The sequence below is a fragment of the Aythya fuligula genome, chromosome 2, assembly GCF_009819795.1.
Source record: "Aythya fuligula isolate bAytFul2 chromosome 2, bAytFul2.pri, whole genome shotgun sequence".
In the NCBI taxonomy this organism is placed as follows: domain Eukaryota; kingdom Metazoa; phylum Chordata; class Aves; order Anseriformes; family Anatidae; genus Aythya; species Aythya fuligula.
Window position 1 is genome coordinate 57428874 of NC_045560.1, and position 24628 is coordinate 57453501.

The 24628-nt window shown below is 40.9% G+C and overlaps 2 protein-coding genes across 3 annotated transcripts in view; one reads left to right on the plus strand and one right to left on the minus strand.

The window, feature by feature from the left end:
- TPK1 (thiamin pyrophosphokinase 1) overlaps positions 1 to 15718 on the plus strand; it is a 323634-nt gene extending 307916 nt beyond the window's left edge. For both annotated transcript variants that reach the window (XM_032182789.1, XM_032182790.1), the window contains one exon: positions 15504 to 15718. In XM_032182789.1, coding sequence (XP_032038680.1) covers positions 15504 to 15622 — 119 coding nt within the window. In that variant the 3' untranslated portion in view covers positions 15623 to 15718. The remainder of the gene's footprint in view (positions 1 to 15503) is intronic.
- A 1989-nt stretch (positions 15719 to 17707) lies between these two features.
- On the minus strand, positions 17708 to 19879 carry SEC61G (SEC61 translocon subunit gamma). Its single transcript, XM_032183092.1, has 4 exons — positions 19822 to 19879; positions 19503 to 19665; positions 18686 to 18788; positions 17708 to 17812 (listed from the first exon to the last, which is right to left on the minus strand). Exons 2-4 carry the CDS (start codon positions 19594 to 19596, stop codon positions 17803 to 17805), a joined length of 207 nt encoding a protein of 68 aa, XP_032038983.1. The 5' UTR covers positions 19597 to 19665; positions 19822 to 19879; the 3' UTR covers positions 17708 to 17802.
- Positions 19880 to 24628: the final 4749 nt, after the last annotated feature.

Below are 24628 nucleotides of genomic sequence, written 5' to 3' on the forward strand. Positions count from 1 at the left end.
AAAGACAGACAACTGCTGTGCATCTCATTTCCTAACCTTGTCTTCTATTTGTTATACAGAGCTGTGTGTACATAAGCAACAGAAGGAAAACTACAGCATAACCTGTTTACTAATGATGGTAGTTCCTTTAGGCTGAATGCAAGCATGGCATATTCTTATGAGATGCTTGTAAAACTTTATTTCCAAATAGCAGCAGTGAGTAGTGCTTTCCAGCACATCTCCTGGAGCTCTGGAAATGGGTATTTTACTCAGCAGTAAGAATAAGAGCCAGTTGGGATCTGTTCAGATAAGCTCTTCCCTTCTTTATGTATTTTAATAATTCCATTTTTTCTACAAGTATCTTCACGTTGGTATCCCTGCCTGCTGCCCCTCCCGCCCCCTCATTTTTTTTTCTTTGGGACTTCAGCTTTCCATACTAGTGGTCCAGAACCTAAGACTGCTGAAGATATGCTAAAATTGGTTGTCTCTGTGGGTGAGTACTGTCTCCTAAAGGAATAAAGTGAGAGACTCAGAATTTTGAATTCCTCGTATTTCTAGTGGAAAGAGGCTTCTCTGGGTGTTACCTTTTGTTTTAATACAAAAAGAGCTGATGGCATCAATTACATCTTTTTCTTCTCTTTTCAGACCTGAGCTAAGAAAGTGCAAAAGCAGCAGCACGCTTTTGCCCAGTTTATTGCAATGTAATTGCATCATTCAATAAAAATTACAATTGGCTCTGCAGTGTAAGGGAAAAGGGAATGAGAAGTTGGCAGGCAGTTCTGGCTCACCTTAAATATGCATGAGGAGTGTACCGTATCAATGGAAGTGTAGATAGGACTGGGCCCTGGGGGTTATATTCTCATTATATTGCTGGGTCATACAATGTGAAGGGGGAGTAGACTGGCAGACTCCTAAACTTATTAACTATTTTCTATTTGGGAAGATTAAGTTTTGAAGAAAAACATCCAGTAATCACTGGGGTACTATTTCTATCATCATAAACTTGTGTCAACTTAACTGATTTTAATAATGATTATTATTATAAAAACCAGCAACTCTTATCTCTGCCACTGCACACGTGCTGTGTTAATGAGGAATCTTCTTTTTTCTTCTCCCTTCTGCTTCTTCTTACCATACCCTGACTTAACTCATTTTTCCTCTCCTCTTCCCCCACCTCCAGCTGTCAATCACTGTCACATTACTTTGCATCATATACATCAAGAAGAGCAGCTTTTTCCATTAAGTAAGCCAATTCTAAAGCTGCGTTCCCAGAGGCTATACAGATTGTGCGAGCTGGAGGAGCTCAGGAAAGAGTAAACTGGACAAAACAAAGGCTCCCAGAGCTTCTAGCTGCCAATCTCTCATGCATGTATTCACACAGTGCTAATATAGGGCATGCCTCTAGGGCCAGAATCGCATCTATCAGCCCAGAGAACAGAACTCCTCTCCACACCATTAATCACAGTGGGGAGGAGGGAAACGGCTCATTACGCTACATCAATGATATTGTCCAGTCTGTCTTCTACAAATTACAGGAGCTGCCTCTACATTGTGTTCAGCATCCCCTGACTTTTGAAGTCCATGAGTCAAGGGAGGGAACAAAACTTCTTAATAGGAGTTTACCTGTGAGCAACAGAGGCAAACTGCTTTTAGTGAATGTAGTGTTACAGCAAGGCAAGCTCTCCAAGGGGCTTTTCTTCTACTGTTAGGTCTTCAGCAGCATTCCCTCTCCCAAAATGACACATTTGAGCACAACTTTCCTGTACTCCAGCTGTTGAAGAGTGGGGCTTTCTAGTTTGCAGCATTGTTTGTAATCCCTTCAGTCTGCTGCCAGTATAGGGCGAGTCAGTGACTATGTGTATGTGTGTGTCTGTGCATGTGTGACATCTGTAAAGCACCTTTTGTGTCTGATCGACCTCAGGTTTATTTGAGTAAGAGCTTCTTGCAGTATTCTGGCCATCCTTAAAGGTCCTGGGCTTTTTCCGAGAATCCTGTGACTATTTGTGGGTACCCTTTGAAAGCAGCAAGTAGAGATTTATCTGCCTAGCTGATGATGGTGTTAGAGCTCATATAACTACATTTTTGCTCACAGCTTTTAGGCTTGACACTTTATTGCTCTCTTTTCTACTTATGCCCTGTACTTGAAAATCTATATCATCAGGGTTTCACTCTTGCTCATGACATGACATACATCTTGCCATGTACTGACCTCTTTGCTGCAGAAATTGTGTGATTTCTATACAGAACTTGCACAGATTATCCAGTTCTTCCTAGAAATGTTGGTGCTTTACCTGGTGTTTTCTAAACCCACCCTTCAATAAAGTCTAAGCTCTTATCAGACTTTCTTTTTGGCTGATTTTGAGATTCACTGCAAGCTGTTTCCCTTGGTCTCATGAAGTCTGCATTGTAGTGGGCATATATGTGATATTATTTTGAGAGTTCTTAAAAGAAGACTGCCTCTTATTAGAAGAGTAGTGCTGCATATTCCATAACAGATGTGCCTTTTGATGTGCGAACATGCTTTTAGTTACAAATAGATCTATCATTATATAGATGTATAGATGTTATAGATGTATCATTTTATCAGTTATCACCAGGCCTCATGTTGTGTCCAGAGCTTACATGAGACATCTCTAGGTTTTGAGGGTTACCTTGGAGACATGCTGGCCTCTTCTGTATCACTGGATGTTTTGTAGTGATACACTCACAAAGTTATGATAATAAGAGGAATGTGTGTCTATCTCCACATCTTCCAAGAGGTGAAATAGACTTGTACTTCCCACTTGCTTTGAGACTTCTGTATCTTGTTATTTATGAAGACTGTTTACTCTGATTGGAATATCCCAGGATTAATCTTTAGATATGTCAACATATTTTCAGGCACTTCTGCTTGGATCATAAGCACATAGAGAAATATTGGAGACTTTTTATTTGTATGTTGTAGAACATTTAGGATAGGATAGTGTAGAAGAATTCAAATGAAAGGATTATAGCTATATTATGTTTTTGCTATTAGCACTGGTGATGGATACATCCATCTTGTAATGCACTGTGCAGCAGACTCGTTGAAACTATTGGTACAACACTCCATAGCAACAGTTAAAGGAATACTTATAATTTGGAAATGGTACATGCTTCATTGTTGGTCTGCCTTGTTTGAATGTAAAAATACATGTTGTCAGGACTTTTTTCCATTTTCAGCAAACATACCTAAATAAATCAAGTTTAGAAGTAACATAGGAAATAAACCCTTACACATATGACTTTTTGACTTTTCCTTCTTTAAAAAAAAAGAAGGAAAATTTTTTTTTAATGCCACACCTCTAAAAAGTAGTATTAGTGCGCTGTAGATGGGGGATTAATCACAAAACCATTTACAATGCTATTCTTTCATTCTTCAGATACTTCTGTGGTGTTTACTTACCTGCTGGGCATCTGAACCCCACCATAGCCACTCTCCCACTCCCACTCCTTAAAGGGGGAAAGGGGAGGAAAACGCAATGAAAAGGGAGGTAAAAAGGACAGGGAGATCACTTGCCAATAATTGAATGGGGGCTGCAGTCAGTCCCTTAACACTTCATCCTTCCCACGGGATGCCGTCCTTCCCAAACTGAGCCTGTGGTGGCTACCAACAGGCAGCAGCTCTCCAAGCACTGCTCCCACACGGCTCTGTCCCATGGGGTCCATCCATCCCCCAGGAGCAAACTGCTCCAGCACGGGTCCCCCACGGGTGGGCGGCAGCTCCCCCAGGCCCCTGCTCCTGCGTGGGCCTCTCCACGGGCTGCAGCTCCAGCCCGGGGCCTGCTCCTGCGGGGGCTCTGCACGGGCCGCAGCCTCCTCCAGGCCACATCCACCTGCTCCACCGGGGGGCTCCTCCACCCATGGGGGGGCTGCAGCGTGGAGATCTGCTCCATGTGGGGACCCATGGGCTGCAGGGGGACAGCCTGCTCCACCAGGGGCCTCTCCACAGGGTCCCTTTGGAGCCAGCTGGAGCTGGCTTGATCTGCCATGGGGCAGCTGCTGGGCTCTTCTCACAGAGGACATCCCATGTGGCCATTTTAAACAATCAATCAGATACTTAATATGTAGTGAAAGTTTTCATATTTTGGGAAGTGGCTACATAACAGCAGTGGAAAATGCTGAGTACACCAAATGGCCAATGTCAGCTAAGATCCGATCATTTTTAGTAAATTTGACTTTGAGCTCAAAATAAAATTCAGGGAGGGGGTTTTTTAGCTATTGATAGGAATGCTTTTTCTACAACACCCTCAGACACTGATAATTAGTGAGGAATGACAAATGTTTGAAGATGACAGTAATTCGGGTGATGGTAAGGAACATCCTAGACCTATAAATCAGTTTACTTTACGGAAACTCACTGTAACCTGAAAAAAAGAAAAAGAAAAAAGAAAAAAAAACAAAAAGAAACAAGAAAAAAAGAAAAAAGAAAAGAAAAAAAGAAAAAAAGAAAAAAGAAAAAGAAAAAAAGAAAAAAAAAAAAAAAAAAGAAAAAGAAAAAAGAAAAAGAAAAAAAAAGAAAAAGAAAAGAAAAAAAAAGCTGTCTGATGATGTATTTCCTTCCTTGGCAATTGTAGCTGTCAAGATCTTTCAACCCCAAGTGCTAGAAATTGGTTACTGTTGGCAGAAGTAGACAAGCTATAATGCAGTTGGCTTAGCCCTTTATTTTACATGCAACTACTGGACTTGTAATTCCTTTTCCTTCACATTTCTCACAGTGTGTTGGGGGTGGTTTATTGTTAAGTTAAAAGCCAATGTCATGTCCTCTGTACAGTAAAATTTGAGAGCCCACTGACACGCATCACTGTGCCATGGTGCGACTGTTGCAATCCATCTGGACCAATGTGTTTGAAAGTTGAACTACACCGAATCAATTGCACTGTTAAAACTTTAATGTCTTCGCACAGTGTACTACATTAATTTAGTGGTGCATTTGGCCTCTGCGTTTGAGGGTCGAGAGCTTACATTGCCTGGCCTGGGCAGTGCCTGACACAGGGCTGCGTGATTAATGCAGAAGCCTTTATTTCCACTCCGCCTAGGCAGAAAGTATAGCCTAGCCCTGCTAAGGCAGCATTCCCTAGAGGAGAGGAAGCAAGAGAGAATGTACCCAAAACTACTGAATCCTCAACAATCACGGGGCTTGGACACATTTCTGAATGTAGAGGATGAATTGCTAGCCAGTTTGTAAAAAGGAGGAGGGAAGGAAAAAAAAAAAGGCTTTCCAAAGGTCAGGAGGAGGAAGCACACCAAGACTAAGAGCATTGTTCTTATTGGAAATCATTATTTGAAATCGATCAGACTTTTTCAGAGAGCACAACTAACTAAAGGATGCTCAGTAGATAGTTTTCCACTTGAATGAAGTCTTTGACAGTCAGTGAGACTCAGGACTTGTCTTTAATAATGAATCTCCCTTTTTTTAATTATGTGGACAAACCTCTATAGAGAAGCTGTTTGTATTTTCAGCATTGACAATAAATCTGAATTGTACATCCAAAAAAAAAGACTGTAAATGACCCATATGCAAATAAGCTGACTGATTCATATACGAGGCAGGCACCACTTCCACATCCTTCTTGAAGCCAAGTGCTCTAATGGTGGGTAAAGTGGAAGAAGCAGGTATTACTTGCTCAGATAGGCTTTGCTGTGTTAATAGTTTTGTTGGAAATCAGAAAAATAAAAAAATAAAAAAATAAAAAAAAAAGACTGTAGCTTAGACAGAAGATTGCTGACACAGAGTGGGCAACGCTATTTCTATGAAATCCTTTATTTTTTTGAGGGAATGGAGAGCCGTCTAATCCAACTCAGTGACTCTGAACTAAAAACCATGTCTCCCGTTGGATTTCATGTTCTGTCTCAGGGGGTGACAACAGATACACTTTGCTGGATTGCCTATGAGTGAGTTCGGAGTAGCTGCAGCTCCATGAATGTCAACAAAGTTGTAAGTTTACCGTGCAAGTTTGAAGATAAATGGAATAGAATTAATAACCATCAGTAATGGCTTTATAATTGAAATAGCATAGACATTAGAGGTACATAGAATGTTAGTAATCATATTAATTATTTGTTTAACAGAAAGATAAAGTAATAAAATTAAAAATCAAAAAGCTTAGTTGTTCATACGCAGATCTAGGGGGACATTTTCTAACAGAAATAATTGCTTTTGCTTGATCCTCAGGGTGATATTATCTGTGTCTAATTGTTTCTCCTGAAGAAAGCAAAACAGTCTAAAATTCTAAGTAATGCACAGCAATTGTAGGGGTGAAAATAACCTCATTTTAGAAGCCTCGTACAGAATCCCACCCTGATGCAGTGAAAGGAAGCAGTGGTGCCAGGAAGGGTAAAGACAAATGGAATTACTTTTCTATTAGAAGTATAATGGGCTTTATTAGTTAGTCACCTGTGCTCAGAATAGATCGTCTGTCAGGGAGAGCAAGTAGATGAACGTGTACCTTGTGAGCTGTCAGTAGCAGATCAGTGTGGGTTTTTTAAATAATAATTACTCACTTCCACAGAAATGTTTTAGACAAAAGCACAGCTGCTTTATTGATGATGCCTTTTGTGCACAAGGATGAATACGCTAGTTTGTTCTTTTCATTTTTCCATGTAAATGCAATATCATATTTCCATAAAACTCTTTTAGGAAATGGTGCCGTTCGCTATTAAAGCTTGCATAATAAAATTATTTGTCAGGGATTTAATTTGATCAAAGTCGGTTATTTGCAATAAAGTGCTAATAGCTAAGAGGGGCTGCTGCTTGCATGCAAGATTGGAGGTGGCCTTGCTCTTCACAAGTCATTGTGCCACCAGCTGTGCTAGGATTCAGTGGGGCAGGTGCATGCATCCTCTTGCACCCTGACCAGTGCTAAGAGATGAAGGCAAGTGATCAGAGGAGCTCTTTGAACACCAGATCCCTGGTTGTGGCACAGTTTAATAGTGCTTAACAGTGCATGGTCTGGAAGTTTTATTGACATGAGGTCTCATGGTGGGGGCAAGAAGCTCTGCAATGGGTGAGCAGCAGCTAGCTGCCATTGAGCAACATGCATGTGGCTCTGAGTGGCCACCCAGGAGTCTGACCTGGGCAGATATGGGCTGGATTGGGTCAGATGGAGACCGGAACTGGGGAAAGGGGTTAAATCTGCAGTATGTTGAACCCCTCCCAGAGTTCAAAAAATTTGCTTTGACCTTCACTGTTGTAGCATTGCCACCTTTGTTTTACCAGGAGTACAGGTTCCAGCCAGCTGCTGTTGGGCTGCTCTGCTTCCTGCCCCTCCAAAATGCTGCAGAAGCTGGTGGAAGGATGGAGCCTTTACAGAGCATTGTCGAATTTAATTTAATTTACTTTTGGCACTGTAACCCAGTGACAGAGCAACTTGTGCATGAGAAGAGGACTCTGGATATTGATCTGAGCTAGCACTGGCAGTGGTGATGAGGATGAGAAGTTAGCCTGCTTACATTCATTTTTCAGGGCTGGCTAGGGACTGGCTTTAGATCAACTCTCTTAGGCAAATTGCATCGACACCATGGAGAAAGGAAGCAGAGTTGTGCCAAATTTGATGGCAGACATGACTTTGGGAACTTTTCCTACGCACTGGTGGGCAGTAGAGAAGGTTGACTGGCTGAAACTATTATGCAGTGTTATGGCACTGCTGTTGTTCTCCTCTGTGGAGTGTTTGAGCAAGATCCCCATTTAACCCAAGCTGTGTAAATATTTACTGAGCAAATCCATATACCCACATTTCAGCTACAGGCCCAGTTTGGATGTTACAGGAATAATCACTGTATCTGCACAAATGTTTTTACAGAGAGTGGGAACAACAGTACCATACAGAAGCTGATTGACTATATTATGCATCTGCTTTAAAATCCTCTCTACCTGCCTGTTCTTCTTCATTTATAAATAAATGTGACTGGATTTATCAGGGTCCTGAAGAATAGAAGAGAAAAATTATTTATGTGTTCTGATTAACTAATACCACACTTGAACCCACTGAAGGATAGATTGGTGTCTGTGAGATGGTGTTTTTTTTCATACTATTGTGAAGTGCTAGAAAATGGCTGTAGCTAGAGGCAAGATGTTGATCAGGATCTGGTATGTTGAAAAGCTTTTCTGGAGTCAAGTTGTTCTGAAACCTAAGTGCACAGACACAGTCTACGGTTTACTAGCCCTGAGCTTCAGGTCAGGAAAAGATTGCTTCTCCTTCTTCCTCCCCTGTCTCTCAGCCCTGTCTCCAACAGCAAGACCATGAGGAATATAGAGGGAATTTCACCGCTACAGCACTGCATGTAGTCATCTGCTAGAATCGTGTGGTGATCTTCCTTTAACAAATGCAGTAGATTTCACTATTAGATGCATTGTATCAATTTGGCAGCATAACTGCTTTCACAATAGCAAGCATTTTTAGGCTCTTTGCAGTCATGTCAAACCAGAGCTTCAGATCTAAGTGCCAAGACAGATCACCATTGTTTTCAGCTAATCTCATTGTTTAGTGTTGTACCAGATTGCCCATCCCGAGCTTTGTGTAACTCCGTGAAGTCTGCAAAGCATGGCAGGGTAATAGCAGGATGTGCCTATGGAATGTCTTATGGAAAATTTCAGAACTGAGACAATTCATTAGCTGATGCATCTCAGCATTGCCCCTCTTTCTCCAAAGAACAGCATTCTTTATCTTACAACACAAAGTGGAGAGGGACCAAAATAGCAACAAGTTATTTTGTCTAGATTATATGCAAGATCTCTACAGTAGTGACTGTCAAACTGAAGCTGTATTTTATTTCTTCAGCTGTTTCTTCAGTGCTCGAACGTTATTAATAATAGTACCTGTCACTTGTACAGCCCCTCAGAGCTCTAAGTAGTTTGACAGACATTATACAAACTTACTGGAAAGCATCAAAAATGAAGTAAACATTCTGCTTCTTACTGGCTAAACTAAATTTTTTACATTACTTCTTAAGCCTGGCTTTGCCTTTAGCTTAGCAAAATAATCCTCCAGACCAGCTTGTCCCTTGACTATCTTTACACTTACATCTTTGGTAAATCATTGTTACTGCTGTAGGATTGGTACAGATTAATTATGTCGAGACAGGAAAGACAATATTGAAAATAGTTTATTCAGTTTCCATGTCGGACTTTCTGGGCCACTGTAATTATGTTAGAGTCTAAAGTCTGATTTTAACCAAAGACTGGAACACATCTCATTAGTAGTGCTAAAATGCTGATAATAGCCATGGAAACTTCCTGCAGCTATCGACCATTCCTGTCAATTTTGGGGAAGCAGTAGTTGCAGCAGCAACAGTAGCATGGAGGCACTCTATTCCTCACCTTAATTTTTATCAGCTTATCATTTTAAATTGCTCCCAAGCAGGTGATGTGACAGTAGGAGTTGTAGCTATTCTTACAGTACCACCATGATTACAAAGCTGGAAAAGTCTGCTGGAAATAAATGTGAAAACTTCTGACAACCATTTGCATTTCTGAAGGCTCACCCAGCATGGGTTGTTTCTATCCAGGGTAGAACATGCAATTCTGTTAACATATTTTCTCTTTTCAAATGGAATAGTTAAGGCTTGACAGTAAGTGCTTTTGTTGTCACCTCCCGCATTCCCACCGACACACAGCCAGGCAGCCTGTGCTCTGGAGCCCCTGGCTGGGATTCTTTGCCAGTACCTGCACCTGGGGAATCGGGTATTTGTGGGCCAGCCAGCCATTGTGCTTTTGTGAGCTCACTCTATGGATCTGGTGAGATTACAAAACCATTGTCCTGTGCTACGGAAACAGTTACCAGAAGTTACAGCAGTTATAAAAATTGCCAAAAGCAATCTCCACTTACTCAAAACTCAGCGTGGCCCTGTCCCCTCCCAGTAGACTTGGCCAGCCTTTGTGGTACGTCTGTGTTGTGTTAGTGTTGAAAATAGTTCATGTTTTATTGTAAATTACTGCTATTTGCAACTTCCAGTTCTGCAGTTCACACTGCACAGAGATCAAGGACCCAATTTTTCCTTTGTATACATCGGTGTAAACCAAGATTAATTCCAGTGCAGTCAGTCTAATCACAAGTGTAAAACTAGGAGGAATGAAAGGAAAACCAGCTATAAAAAGCTATAAGCTATTTATTTATTTATTTATTTTTAAACAGCAAAATTAATGCTGCTGTTCCGCAGACACATGGTGACCTGCAAAGCACTAGCTCATGCATTACTAATGCATCCCATTTAAATGCAGATTTTTGCTCCTAACACAGAACTTCAGGGAAATCCTCTCCAGATAAACTATAATAGGATACCAAATGGTAATTCAATATTTCACTTTAAGTTGTGTTTCAGCTTATTGATCTTAATTTTCTATCATTTTGATGCAGCGTTTGCCTAGGGGGAAAAGGATTACATTCATTATAATAAGGCTTTTAATTAATATGTAATTATTTTGATATTCCAAACATCCATGCCAGGAGTGGCAATCTGCTTGTATTCCTGTACCTATTTTTATTTTCAGTGATGAAAATCAGCAAGGTGTGACTTTACATATTTCAGAAAGTAATTGAGACATACGGTTGAGAAAAGGAAGCATAGTGTAGATATCACAATATCTGTGTGTGTTAGACTTCTTGTGAGGGTGTTTGCTGTCAAACACTTGTGGTCACAGCAGTAGGACCCTGAATCATTGCTGGAATTCCATGAAGTGGGGACCTTTATGATATGCCACTGCGTTATTATGTCAGACTGCATTCCAGGGGTTTCTAAGAGGCTTCCATTTGCCTAAATGTCTTTGGAGAAAGACATCAGGCATGACTGACAGGAAGACTGAGCTCTCATAAGTTCCTCTCTAAACATGTCCATTAGGTGCCCGTTGGCTGTCCAGAGCCAAATGTGTACAGATGTAGGAATAACCAGAGGGCTTGCTCATTCAATTAAGCCTTTCAAATTAATGACATGATTTGCTTTTGCCACATATGGTATGTGTAAGAAGAAATTTCTTCTCTGTGTATGCCACCCTCAAGTCATGCTTCAGTGCAGCTTGTAAGATGTGTATTCAACCTTAATAGAAGGTTTTTGTTTGTTTGTTTGTTTTCTGGAAGTGTCTTAAATGATACAATGCAGTCATACAAATAATGTTTACAAGTCTACCAGATCATGAATAGTTATTGAGGAGTAACCTCATATTGAGTTAGTGTTTTGCAGCACCTAACACGGCGAGGCCAAACCTAGCTGTAATTAGAGTCCGTGCTATTTGCTCAGTTTCCAGGCTGAAAGCATGCAGTGCAGCTGTGGACACATCAGCTGGCAGCAAGCTTAGGTCTCATTTCAGCACTGACAACTAAAAAGTAAAACTCCCAACCATGGTAGAGATATAATCATGGTAAGAGTTTTATAAATGTATTTTTAGTTTTGAGATTTTTTTGTTTTATATATATAAAAATGTATTTATATACATGTCTGTTATAAACATACACAGACGTATATAAATATATCTCAATACACACACACATATATATACAGCTTGATTACTTACAGAGTACATTTGTTTCACATTTCCAGATGTTCTGGCAACTGTGAGATTTTTTTCAGCTTTCACAGTCTTTCAGCTGAGATTAACGTTTCCCACATTGCATCGTCAGTGTCATGTGTATTTAAAAAAAAAAAAAAGTATCAAAAGACCAGCTATAAAATAGTATAAAATAGAGGAAGTGGGCGCTCTCAGGATTAATGAAGCCTCTCCTTTGTCATATAATTTGGTCAGCCAAAGGGACATCTAAGAAATATGATCTTTGTCATTATGCTCCTTTGGGAAGCTCATCTATGAGCCTTCATATTTCTTCTTTAAATTATTTCTAGCATTTTCAAGACCTGACAGATTCAACCACCTGCTATATATAATAGTAGAGGCTAGAAAAACTTTCCTTCACTTCCACATCAAAATAAGCCCTGCCCATGACCATATGTAGGTCTGAATTAGTGATACATTGCAATCCATAAGAAATGAGAATCTTGAGAATCTTTTGATACTATAAGAACATGGAGGACACTGTAAAAACTTGTATCTTCATTCTAATTTATTTTTTTTTCCAAGAAGACAGGAATAGCATTTGTTTTTAGTTCTAAACTCCAGAGCTGTCAGACTTCAGAACTACTACTTAGTTATGTTCTCGTGTAATCCCCGCTGCTTTCCTTGGAGGCACGGCCACCTAGACTCATTGCCACTGAGACACGCTGACTTTATGGATGGAGAGCGATGAAAAACAGTACAGCTACATTGGAAGAGCTGGATCGAGTATTTTTCTCACAAACACTTTATTATCAGTAACCAGTTCAATTGGAACCAAAGCACTAAGCAGAATTTCAGGGGAAAAAAAAGTTCCTTATGCTGCTGGAAGGTGTTGGGGGGGGGGGGATTTGTTTTCTTTGCTGAAACATTCTTATTATTTTCATTGAAATCAGCAGTCAAAATCTCATTAAAAAAAAAAAAAATGCCATTCTTTGTCTAAAAGAACATTTTCAATGATCCAAAATAAAATGTCTTTCTTTTATTTCGAGAATTCTAAACATCCCAGGTATTTTCCAGTTTGAGGTTAAAAATAAAAAATAAATCACAATTGGAAATCCATTACTAAAATAATTTCTGGTACCCATCAAAACTGTAAATACTAATTATTAGACATTAAAAAGGTTGTTTTCTTTGGAAGGCATTTGAGAAAAATAACCTCAACAGCAAGAATGTTTTTTCGGTAATAGGTTTTTCCCAAGGCATAAGCTCTTGCTAGGACTTAACAAGTTGGACCAAAAGCTATTAAAAAAAAAAAAAATGGCTCAGGTATGAACTGATAGAACTTCCCACTTCTTTGACCTTGTAAACTTCACATCATAATGCATGGCACAGTAGGAAGTTTTCCTAGAAGCAGTAGGTATGTACATCCTGTTATTTCCTCTACTGGTTTAAACCTAGTTTTTCACATTAATTACTGTTCATTTATTGAATGGAAAGCATGCATTTTTAATTATGTTAGTTGAGATGTTGGCTGGTTGTGAAACCAAGTAATTGGAATTTGTCCATTTGAGCAATGTGAATCAACAGCAGTGTTTATAGTCTTTGCATTTTTCACTTCAGCATTTCAAACCGTGATTCTTGCGCAGAAGAAAATCTGGTAAAGATAAAAAGCTCCATCTAGTGGGGAAGAACTTTTTATTAAAAAAACAGGATTTTCACTTTGTTTTATGCATGAGGAAATACTGCTTTAGATTTTGTTTCATTAAGCTGCCATGTTCTTAATTCTCGCCTTCTACAAAGCTGCTATTTCATATGCAAAGCTGTAACAGGAAGAATTATTCTGATAGTCTTGAGCAAGAAGCAATAAATGACACTAAATGAGTGGGTTTATACAAAAGAAGAGTAAGAAACTGTGTGTCTCCACACAGTTTGGGGATTTCCTTCTCTTCAAGCTTCACTATGCAGCAACCACAAATGTTTGTGTTTTTTTCCTGTGTCAACAAGTATTTTAAGCTAAATACCAAGTTTTGCATGTTTCCAGTCAGTATTAAATTCAATTCTTAGAACAGTAGTGTTTTGGCAGTATTTTTTACATGGGGAACCCTGCCCATGTGTGACCTCATCTTCATTAAATGACCTGCTTATCTGTGAAGGGTGAAATCCAGCTTCTCTGGCAGCCTAGTGCAGGGCATCAGCTTGTAGCACGGCTCAGCCCCGTCAGCCTCTGCTGTCTCACCGAAGGCAAACACCAGAACTCATTTGTCCTGCCATTTGGCTAGTACCCTGCCTAGCGCCAATGCGTGTCCAAAATCATCCTGACAGAAATCTAGCAGCTTTATTTTAGGTACGTAACTAGCTAGTACAGCACTTCTTGTGTGTTGGTTTTGTTTTTTGTTGTTGTTGTTTGTTTGTTTGTTTGTTTTGTTTGTTTGTTTTGTTTTTGTGTTGTTGTTGTTATTGTTTTTTCCTTGCTGATCTGCACTGCATTGCAGCTATGCTCCATGCTCCCAAGATACTCAAATGGCAGGAATCTTCAGGTTAAAGCAGCAGTGAAACTCAGGTGTTGTTCTCTCCTTCCAACCACATTTGTCTAGCAGCCGAAACCACTTCTTCACTGCATTTCAGGCCAGTAACTAGAGTGGGAGCAGAAATGAGTACAGGCAAGTGCAGATTTGGCACAAGACAATGAACCATGCTGTGTTCCCTGCCCTTTGTCAGACTGTCCCTCATTTTTACGCCATACATCCTGGCAGGGTCAACTCCCTGTGTTGCTTATAGCAACTGGTGGACATCATAGCATGCCTTGTGTTACTACATTGCTGCACAGGAGTTTGTTATAGCCCATGTTCACATCCACGACTGGAAAATTTATCTTCGTCCTGTACAAACCCCGAAATAGAACCTAAGTTGCTTTGCACACTTCTTGATCACCACCTGGCACTTGTCATTTGGATTGTTTTATAGACTTTTTAAGAAAGGACAGTTCTGGGAGTTCTTATTGTGAACCTTTACAAGGACTAATACAGGACTAGCCTTAGTGTGCTTTTGGGGCATATATGCATGTTCAAAAAGTTCATATATTTGCAAACACAAGCACATTACCTCTGAAAGTGAAGAAATGGAGGCTAAAGGTTAAATTGCATTGTTTGGGGGAACTTTTTATCTTTGCAGGAAGCTTATGCAACCCTTAAAACATCAGCTAAAACAGTACAGAACAATCGTTTAAAACTTCTACAGCTGCACTGCTGCAGTGTTAATCTCCCCTGGAAATGACATTAGCTATTTGTCATAGAGTAACACCACTTGGTTTCTAATGCAGATGGACACCTACCTCACTACGCATACGACAGGAGATGTAAGTCACTTGCTGCAGAGCAGAGGTGTTAAATAATACCACTAGCTGCCAGCCTCTGCTCTAGAACTGTGAGATACAGGAGGCTCGCTGCTGAGCTAAAGCAAATCTTATGTTTCGAACTGCAGCAAGACCTTCTGCCACATTTTACTTGAAATACCTCGTCTAGAACTGTACTTGAGCAGAGCTAATGAAATACGAATTTACAGATGTGAAACACTGGGGAACATTCAACTATGTGTTCTTGTAATCATCTGCTGTAAACTCAAAATGATCATTTAGGGATTAAGTATCAGCTTGTTCTACAAGTCATCTGATAGTGTTTCATACAAGCCTTATAATTAGTATTTTAAATTAATTGTGGGAGTATTGCCGTGGGGGTCAACAAGCCCCATGGTTGGTGGTAACATCGTGCTCTTAACAATGAGGCCATGAGGATGTCCTCAGTAAAAAAGCAGAAGCTATGTCCTCAATAAAGTAGTAGAAGTTATTGATCCTTAAAGAACCCTGGTGCCCATGTGGTCATTACACCACAAATGGCACCCGAACAGGGACATGAAGAATGTTACACCGCAATTAATATTTAATAAAAACATCTATTTTAGATATTATTTATCTACATTAGATTTACTGAGCTGTTTCATGGGTACCACTAAGCCTCTTTTTTTTTTGTAGCTAACCAGGTGCTGAAGTTTGGAACACTCGTCAGTACTTCCAATACCTACGACAACTCTGGGATTGTGACCATTGAGACAGACAAGCCTTTGCTGTGGACGATGGCTATCAAAACATAAGATGAACTACAGCTGTCTTTTCTGATCCAACTCACATTTCTGCAAAATTTCAAATTTCTCTGAATCAAGACAATAAAACTCTTCCTACACGAATAAGCATGCACTGATTTTATGTACTGAATGGAAAACAGGCCTGAAATAGAAGTCATAACCAAATCAAGATGATTAACAACTGAGTACTTCATTCCAGTACCTCACTACTTGATCAGAAGACATTCTGCCACCCCATATGACTGCAATCAGAAGTGGATGCAAAGAACTGATATTTTGATGGTTTGGATATTTTTACAGTGTATTTTATAGAATCATAGAATCATAGAATATCCTGAGTTGGAAGGGACCCTTAAGGATCAAGTCCAACTCTTGACACCGCACAGGTCTACCCAAAAGTTCAGACCATGTGCCTAAGTGCACAGTCCAATCTCTTCTTAAATTCAGACAGGCTCGGTGCAGTGACCACTTCCCTGGGGAGCCTGTTCCAGTGTGCAACCACCCTCTCTGTGAAGAACCCCCTCCTGACGTCCAGCCTAAATTTCCCCTGCCTCAGCTTAACCCCGTTCCCGCGGGTCCTGTCACTGGTGTTAATGGAGAAAAGGTCTCCTGCCTCTTGACAACCCCTTACGAGGAAGTTGTAGACTGTGATGAGGTCTCCCCTCAGCCTCCTCTTCTCCAGGCTGAACAGGCCCAGTGACCTCAGCAGTTCCTCGTACGTCTTCTCCTCCAGGCCTTTCACCATCTTCGTAGCCCTCCTCTGGACACTTTCCAACAGTTTCATGTCCTTTTTATACTGTGGTGCCCAGAACTGCACACAGTACTCGAGGTGAGGCCGCACCAGCGCAGAGTAGAGCGGGACAATCACCTCCCTTGACCTACTAGCAATGCCGTGCTTGCTATCCCAATATTAAACTATTTTATCCCAATATTAAACTATTTTCCCCCATTGCCAAAAGGAAATATGGTAAACAAACTTCACTATTAAAAAGTGATAGCATGAAATGTAATTTCAAATATTTTTCTTTCCCTATTTCTAATAGGTGCTGGTGAAGATTACTCAGTAAGAGTAATAGTTGAAACTTCGTACTTGTAAGGCGTGTCCACTGAAGCAGCTTTGGTTTTGCTGCAATACCAATATTGGATTTCACAATATTAACTGATTATAAAAACCTGTAACACACAATAGCACTGTAACTTCTACAATTACCAAGTATTTACAGCAAGGTTTTTGCAGTGAAATACATGTTTCTTGCTCTCAATATGAAGTGCATTGCATCTACCAATTTCCGCAGGCTTAGTTTTTAAATCAGAGTATTCAGTCATTTAATAAGTGAAATCAGTTGGTCAGTACATGCAGAGGCCTTTACAATTTTATGTGCAGTTGCCTGACACAACCAGTATCCAAAACCAATTGGTAAGGATATACATCCTGTCCAGCAGTGTGAACAACTCTGTGGTTGAATGTCTCAAAGACTGCTTAATATCTCTGAAAACTAAATTAAACTCAAACTGCACATCCTCATAACCAAGTTTTGCTTCCTTAATTCTGCCATCAGCATAGTGTCAGCACCGCAAGTTTGTTTTTTGATGGATTTTTTTCCAGTCAAGTACGTAATACAGCCTAATAGGAATTCCAAATGCAGAAAGAATTAGGGGTAATGATAGTGATTCTAGAAAGTAATGACAACAATTCCAGCTGATAGACTTTTGAGTCACCACTTGAGAGGTTACAGTAATGATGTTTTCCACTGCCTACTTTTGCTGAACAATAGTGTCTACTGAAAGAAAAATTAAGTATTCAAACAGCTTCTGAAGACAAGCTGTACAATTTCCACCCTTGATGTTTTTCAAGACACAACAGGACAAAGCCCTGAGCAACCTCGTCAGAATGCAGCACTGACCCAGCTTTAAGCAGGAGGTTGGACTAGGGGTGTTTCGAGGTTCCTTCCTACTTGAATTATTCTGTTCTACTTGAATTATTCATTCAACTGTAACAATAAATGTGTTGGTTTTTTTTAAAAAAAAAAAAAAAAGCACGGTAGGTAAGTATGATTGCGTGCACTTTGAAAGAGAAATAAGATGACAACAATGTGTGAAAACCCAAAACTGTTTAATAGTGAACAAGTTACAAAGCTGTGAAATCTTTGCAGCAAACGTCACGATGTCTTGTCCTTCACCGTGAGCATTCAGCCGCCTCTGTTGAAAAAACAGAATAATCAGTTTCAACTAACTGAGTACCTTCAAGTGATCCCATCTGAAGTCTAATTTAGCCTCCCTACATTGCCTTGTTAGGAAGGTATTACCATTACAGCTAACTCCTATTTTCAAACATTTTTCTTTGTTTAGAGGACAACTCTTAGAGGCCTAAGCGAGCCATGTTTCACAGTCCCAGAACAGTATTTTACCTGTTCCACACAGGTTAGAAAACCCAACTGGAAAAGGGATGACATCAGCTCTGAAGAATCTGAGTTTCAACTAGTGCCATTAATAGCAAGTACCACAGCTGCCAATCAAATCTAAGGGTGAAGTTTTTCATGCTGCAACATCTACCTCAAAAGGTATTTTATGATATTACATAAAAAACAAGAGTTCCAAACATATCTGGCATTTAGTAAATAAAAGAGTAGTTCGTTCTGTGCACTGCCATCTTCCAAAATAATCACAGTTTTCTTTATCTTTCCCTCCATGCATTTATCCTGGATTCAGAAATTATAAACTGGAAACAGTTAAGAGTATGCAATATCCAAATAAGGTAATTGTTATACACTGACATTCTGGAAATCAAAGATATTTGATGTTCATTTTTGAAGCACATACTAGAAAAATTAAAGAACAACGGATCTAATATTTCGCAGTATGCTAAGATGTGAACCCAGAAGTAATGATTTACTTCCTCAGCAAGCTCTTTGAACATTTACCTACCAATACCTGTCATATTATAGTAAAATGTGAAATGCACAAGATACTAAAGCAACATGAATCCTGTAACGGTTCGCTAACTCTGTTTAAAAATCGAACAGGTAAAAATGAATGCAGAACTTGGCAATTTGAAGTTTCATATTTACTTACACAATAATGTTGTTGATTGGGATATGGATCAATTTGACAAAGAAGCCAATAAATCCCATTATTGCAAAGCCTATCGCTGTTGCCATTGCAATCTTCTGGAACTCTGCAAAAACAGAAAGAAAATTTAGTCTAGGAAGCCCAGCGTATGGCATACAGGAGAAGTTCACTAGTGACCTCTGGAGAGAGCTGTCTTTGGAAAGTGGATTAACACTGGAAGCAGTTCAAGAGCAAACAGCATTACAATTGAGAAACAAGCATGTGTTTTTTTCAGAAGACAGATGAGATTATTAAGCAAGATGATGATGCTTCCCACAAAGCATAGAACTGATCCTTTTTTTTTTTTTTTTTTTTTTTTTTTTTTTAAATAGCAGTAAGCAGAATTGGATAGATCCACAGTCCATAACAACTCATGGCACATTTATTCCATTATTGTTCTTTCATTCCTCTATAGGCCCTGACAATAATCCCCAATACATAATCAAAAATGGAAAAGCTGCAATTATGTTTGTCACACTAAGACACCGTCTTAAGTCCCCACAACAGGACAGTACCTAACTGGTAGGCCCACTTATTTTCAGATGGGAACCATGAAGTGGAGCATGGTAGGCAGCAGCCACTAAAACCCCTGCCAACCTGACAATGAATGAAATCTCTTGCTGATCGACTTCAAAAGGTGTCAGTAAAAAAAAAAAAAAATAAAATAAATAAAAAATCAGTTGAGAAGCACTCAGAACACTCAGGACAAGTGAAACAAAACCACTCACACACACAACACGTTAAAAGTATAGGAGGGCATAAGCACCGGGTCCCGCTTTACCTTTCCTGTCAGGCTTGGTGCACCTTTTGACCAGCCGTATCGAGTCCTTCACGAACTGCCGGCTGGGCTCCACGAACTGCATCACCTGGTCCATGGCCACCCGCAGGGACAGGCGGGCAGATTTAGCAGAGCTGCTGCCACGTACGGCGACAGGGGAGGCTGTCTGAAAGAAAGGAGCCCCAGGAGCAGTTAGTACCAGATGCCTGAGGGCTGGCCGTAACGTGAAACCCAGCCCAGCCCAGCCCAGCCGCCCTTTACGAGACCCCACGCCGCTCCCCGGTCCCCTCAGGTGCCCCCGGTCCCCCCAGGCCGCCATTACCGGGTGCTCCGCCGGCTAAGGCCACGTCGCGATGCAGCTGGCGTGACGTCAGCGAGTGCGACGGGCGGGAGGCCGCGCCCCTCCCCGGCGGGGCTGGGCACAAAATGGCGGCGGGTGGGGGGGCGAGGAAAGGGAGAGGGGCAGAGGCAGGGACAGGGACAGGGACAGGGACAAAAAAAAAAAAGAAAATAGAAAAGAAAATAAATAACAATAGTAATAAAAAGAGTTATAAATCCTGTCATATATTTTTTTATCACCTTTTGGCCCCTCGCTACAAGAAGGACATGGAGATGCTTGAGCGGGTGCAGAGAAGGGCGACGAAGCTGGTGAGGGGCCTGGAGAACAAGTCCTACGAGGAGCGGCTGAGGGAGCTGGGCTTGTTCAGCCTGGAGAAGAGGAGGCTCAGGGGTGACCTTATCGCTCTCTATAGGTACCTCAAGGGAGGCCGTAGCGAGGTGGGGGTTGGCCTGTTCTCCCACATGCCTGGTGACAGGACGAGGGGGAATGGGCTAAAGTTGCGCCAGGGGAGTTTTAGGTTAGATGTTAGGAAGAACTTCTTTGCTGAAAGGGTTGTGAGGCATTGGAACAGGCTGCCCAGGGAAGTGGTGGAGTCACCATCCCTGGAAGTCTTCAAAAGATGTTTAGATGTAGAGCTTAGGGATATGGTTTAGTGGGGACTGTTAGCATTAGGTCAGAGGTTGGACTCGATGACCTTGAGGTCTCTTCCAACCTAGAAAATTCTGTGATTCTGTGATTTTGCATCCCACTTTAGGCACCTAAGGGATCTAAGAGCCTTGTAGCGTGAGATAAGGGGAAGGTGTACACTACACCTGTAACAAATGCTGTTCATAGAAAGGAAGGGGGAAAAAATAAATAAATGCTGTGGAAATCTTGCCCTGTGATTCAGACGTCTATTGATTTGTGGCCATCACGCGCTACAGGAGTTCAACACTCAAAACGTTAGCTCCTAGGGTTTTTTTGTATAGAGGAATGTGCAGCATGGTGCTTAATATAAAAGCTTTTTACATTTGATCTCGACAGGCATGATGTATAATGCTTGTCTTCCTCGTGGGAGGGTAAAAAAGGTTGTCTGCCCAAAGTGAGTCCTTTCTTTCTGCTTTTTGGTAGGCAAATCAGATCATGTGGCAGATGAAGAACACAGATAACAGTGTTCATTATTATTTGATTTAAATATTAATTTCAATCTAGAACTCTGTACCTGCCTGCCTGCTGCAGTAATCCAAATATATATTGAGTACCTAAGCTTGCTAATTATTTATCACTCAGGCTGTGTGTTTTTTGCAGCCAGAATCAGGAAGACTGCTGCCAGATAAAGTGAATGCTTTATTTTAGCTGATCTCAACTAACTTCTGGATTTAAATGTATACAAAATGGTTTCAGGGCTTAACTTTTTGCTGACAAGCTTCATGACAGATAAGGTACCATGTCACCATTGAAAGATGTAGCTGGATATTGAATGGATTGACAGCTGCCTTCTTCGTCTTTGCCCACAGAGTAGGTCCCTCAGTATTGATATCTCCTTCAAAAGTAAGCGTTATCTTTGGAAGGTTATTGCTTTGAGTTCCTCTGTGAGTTTTCTCCAAAGGCCTGTCTTTGAATGTGATTTTGCTTTGATTCAGCCCTCCTGTAGCACTGTGCTTCAGATGGGACCCTAATTCTGGTAGCCAAATTCAGCTGTACGTTTTCCATTGGCATACCAGCAGGGTAAGATCACAGAGTCAGGCCTCCACAACAAATATGCTTATCATTCCTCTCTTGGTTTTGAGGCTGGTTTTCCGTATGCAAGATGTGCAGTGTTACCACTGAGGGAGAGGAGGATTCATAAGGACAGCAGATGAGGGTCTGACAGGCCCAGTGAGCACATGAGCAGAGCAGGTTGCCAGTGCTCTGAATGAGATGTCAGTATGTGCAGACTTTTTGGTTTTGTTCTGTTTCTTTTTCCTTCAGTGTCGCAGATAATGCTAGAGACTTTAACAGCAGAGGAGATTCCTGTTTACAACTGTGGTGTGTGATGATCCTTGCTGTGGACCATCACTGCAAAGGAATGGTTTCCAGAGCACAGTGTCAGTAGCCAAATGGCAACGGTTGAAAAAAATTAAGCTGAATCAAAACGATATGTGTATGAAGCAATCCATCACCTAGACTTTTGGTTGGATTAGGTTTTGATTAAAAAACATTTGCTGAAATAGACCTTTGCACAAATTCCTTAATTTAAATTGTCTTTCATGGGGAGAAATGTTCTGGAGAATCTCGACACATATTGCCTGGCTTAACAACATGAGTGTGTTGTCATAGGCTTTGTTGTGTGGGTTTTGTTACCATGGGTTGTCAGTGATGGGGCAGAAGGTATTGGCAGTCCTCTTTCCCAGCTGTCCTCTCCCTCCCACTATGAGCTCTTTTCTTTCCCTGCCAGGCTGCAAGTTTGTATTTCAGCAGCCTGGGGGAGAGGAAGATTTCTGATTTATGCACAGGGAGATTTTTTTTTTTTTTTTTCTGCCCTTGAACTATTTTATTGTTCCTTAAACTTAGTCTTTGGGGTATGTTACTTTTCTATACATATTTACAAAGAGTGATCTATTTCTGTGATCTTACAGAAAATGTGAAAAAGTTTATATCTCCCAGACGTGTATCTTTTCTTTGAAAACAAGACTATTACCAGGGTATTTTGTTTCTACTTCTTTATGGTCCTTGGAAGGTTGGGGAAGTAAGTGTTGTGCTTGTGCATGAAAATTTTCATGACAGTTTAACAAGTCTGCATTTATGGCAATACCTAAACCATAAATAACCATTCTCAATAGAAAAAGATAGCTGTTATCCTATATTGTAATGTGCTTCTGCTGATTTTCTTCTGGATATTTCTTTTGCATAAGCAGGAACAATGCCCCTTATTTCCTTGCATCTTTCTGTACGAGAGAATTATTTTGATGATAGTTTTACTTTGCTTATTTACTTATTTTGATTTGTGATTTCTGTTTCTCGTTCTTTAGAGGAAACGAAAGATGAATACCTGCTTTACTTTTTAACTATTGCCACATTAGACTATTGTATAACATCCATGGCTCTGGACGCCTATGCTAATGTTTAGCAAGGGCAGTGGGGGAAATGTCTGTTTCAGTCTCTCATATTCCACCCTGCCTGCCTGTCCTACCCAGGTATGTCCCACAGCAGCCCACAGAGAGCCAGTGCTGCCAGCTCTTGGAGCAAACATGGCGAGGGATCCCCTGGAGAGGGGAAAAGGCTCAGTCTTCAGCATGGGAGGAAGATCACCTCCTGTGGGCTGAGACTGCATGGGTGCAATTGCTGAGTGCTGCAAGGAAGACAGAATAGTAACTGACTGAATGTGCCTTCAATGCTTCCCTGTTTCCCTACAGGAGGTTACTGCTTTTTCACTACCTTGCATCTGCTCAAAGTACCTGCTCCTGCTCAGGCTTTTGTGGATGGTGCTGCCAGGCTTCAGCAGGGAATTGTGCTCTCTGCATGCTGGAGGGGAGAGACCTGGCAGCCTAGTTTCCTTGCTTTCAGAAGTGTTGCCCATGAGGGCCCCTGCAGCCCTAGAATTAATGCTTCATTGTGTTGATCCTGGTAGTTCTATGGCCACAGGGAAAATGGGTTGGGATACATGGTCTTACTGAGTGGTCTCCTTCCCATCCTGTGACAGCCAGCAGGAACCAAGCCGAGGTAGGTGGGTGGGAGGCAGGCACAACCAGCACTGCTCAAGGTCACCAAATTCCTTCAAACAGCCATGGCACAAGGCAGCATTTGAACTGGAAGGAAGCAAGGCAAGAGATCAGTTGCTTCCCAAGGGGAGTTTTGGGGAAAGATGGATTATTTCAACAGAGTAGCCTGTGGAGACAGAAATTAACTTGCCTTTGTGGCTTTGAGAAAAAAATGGTTATCCTGAGAGATAGCAAAGGAAAAGCTGGAGACTAAGAAAACAGCAGGAAGGTGGCACTCAAGGAAGACAGACCACATGGGACAGGGGGTATCTGGACATGCTCTGAGGTGGAAGATAGACATACTAGAGAGAAAACAAAGACTACACGGCAGTGTGAGATCTACAGCCCAAACATGGGAGCGGTGCAGAGAAGGAAGAGCGAGGGTAGGAAGGCAGACTGGAGCATGGGAGAGTGTTGGGGGACGTTCCTGTACAGAAGAGCCTGCCAGCAGATACCTCCCTCACCAGGTGCTCCAAGACAGCACAGTAACACCGTTGACTAAAGTCATGCTGATGATCCATTATTTGACCACTGGTGTTGTTAGATGACTAAGTGGCTATAAAATTCAGTCTTTAGAAAATGCAAAACTATATGGGACCTTTTATTTCTTAATTTTATGTTATCATAAATATGTAGGATTAATTTATATCTTGAGAAACCTTTGGAATATCTATGTGTTTCTGACATTTAAAAATTATTTTTGGCTTTTCATTCTCCTAAATGTTCCTGAGTCTCTGTTTGGACTTGATAAGCACATCTGCGTGATTTATGATGGAAAGAAAGATGATTTCCCTCCTCAGTAGCTGTGCAGATGCAGAAGAACATCATAAATAGGGAATTAATGTTAGGAGAAATGATAGCTAAGATTCAGGGTTTGGAAGAAGATGACAAAGTGTTTGTGGCCCATGTCTTCGGGTTAGCATCATTAATTATTGAAATGTCACTAGTTCAGCTTTTAATTCCCTTGGTTGTGAAAGAAAATGTTGCTAGTCTGAAGCAGTCAACAAGCCCTATCCTATGATTTGTGCTGCTTAATATTCAATAGAGATGAAATGTGGGAATGAGAGAGG

Coding starts and splice junctions, on each gene's coding strand:
- SEC61G (XM_032183092.1), bottom strand. CDS start 19,596: ATGGACCAGGTGATGCAGTTCGTGGAGCCCAGCCGGCAGTTCGTGAAG. Junction 18,789..19,502: donor CACCAAGCCTGACAGGAAAG/GTAAAGCGGGAC, acceptor CTGTTTTTGCAG/AGTTCCAGAAGATTGCAATG.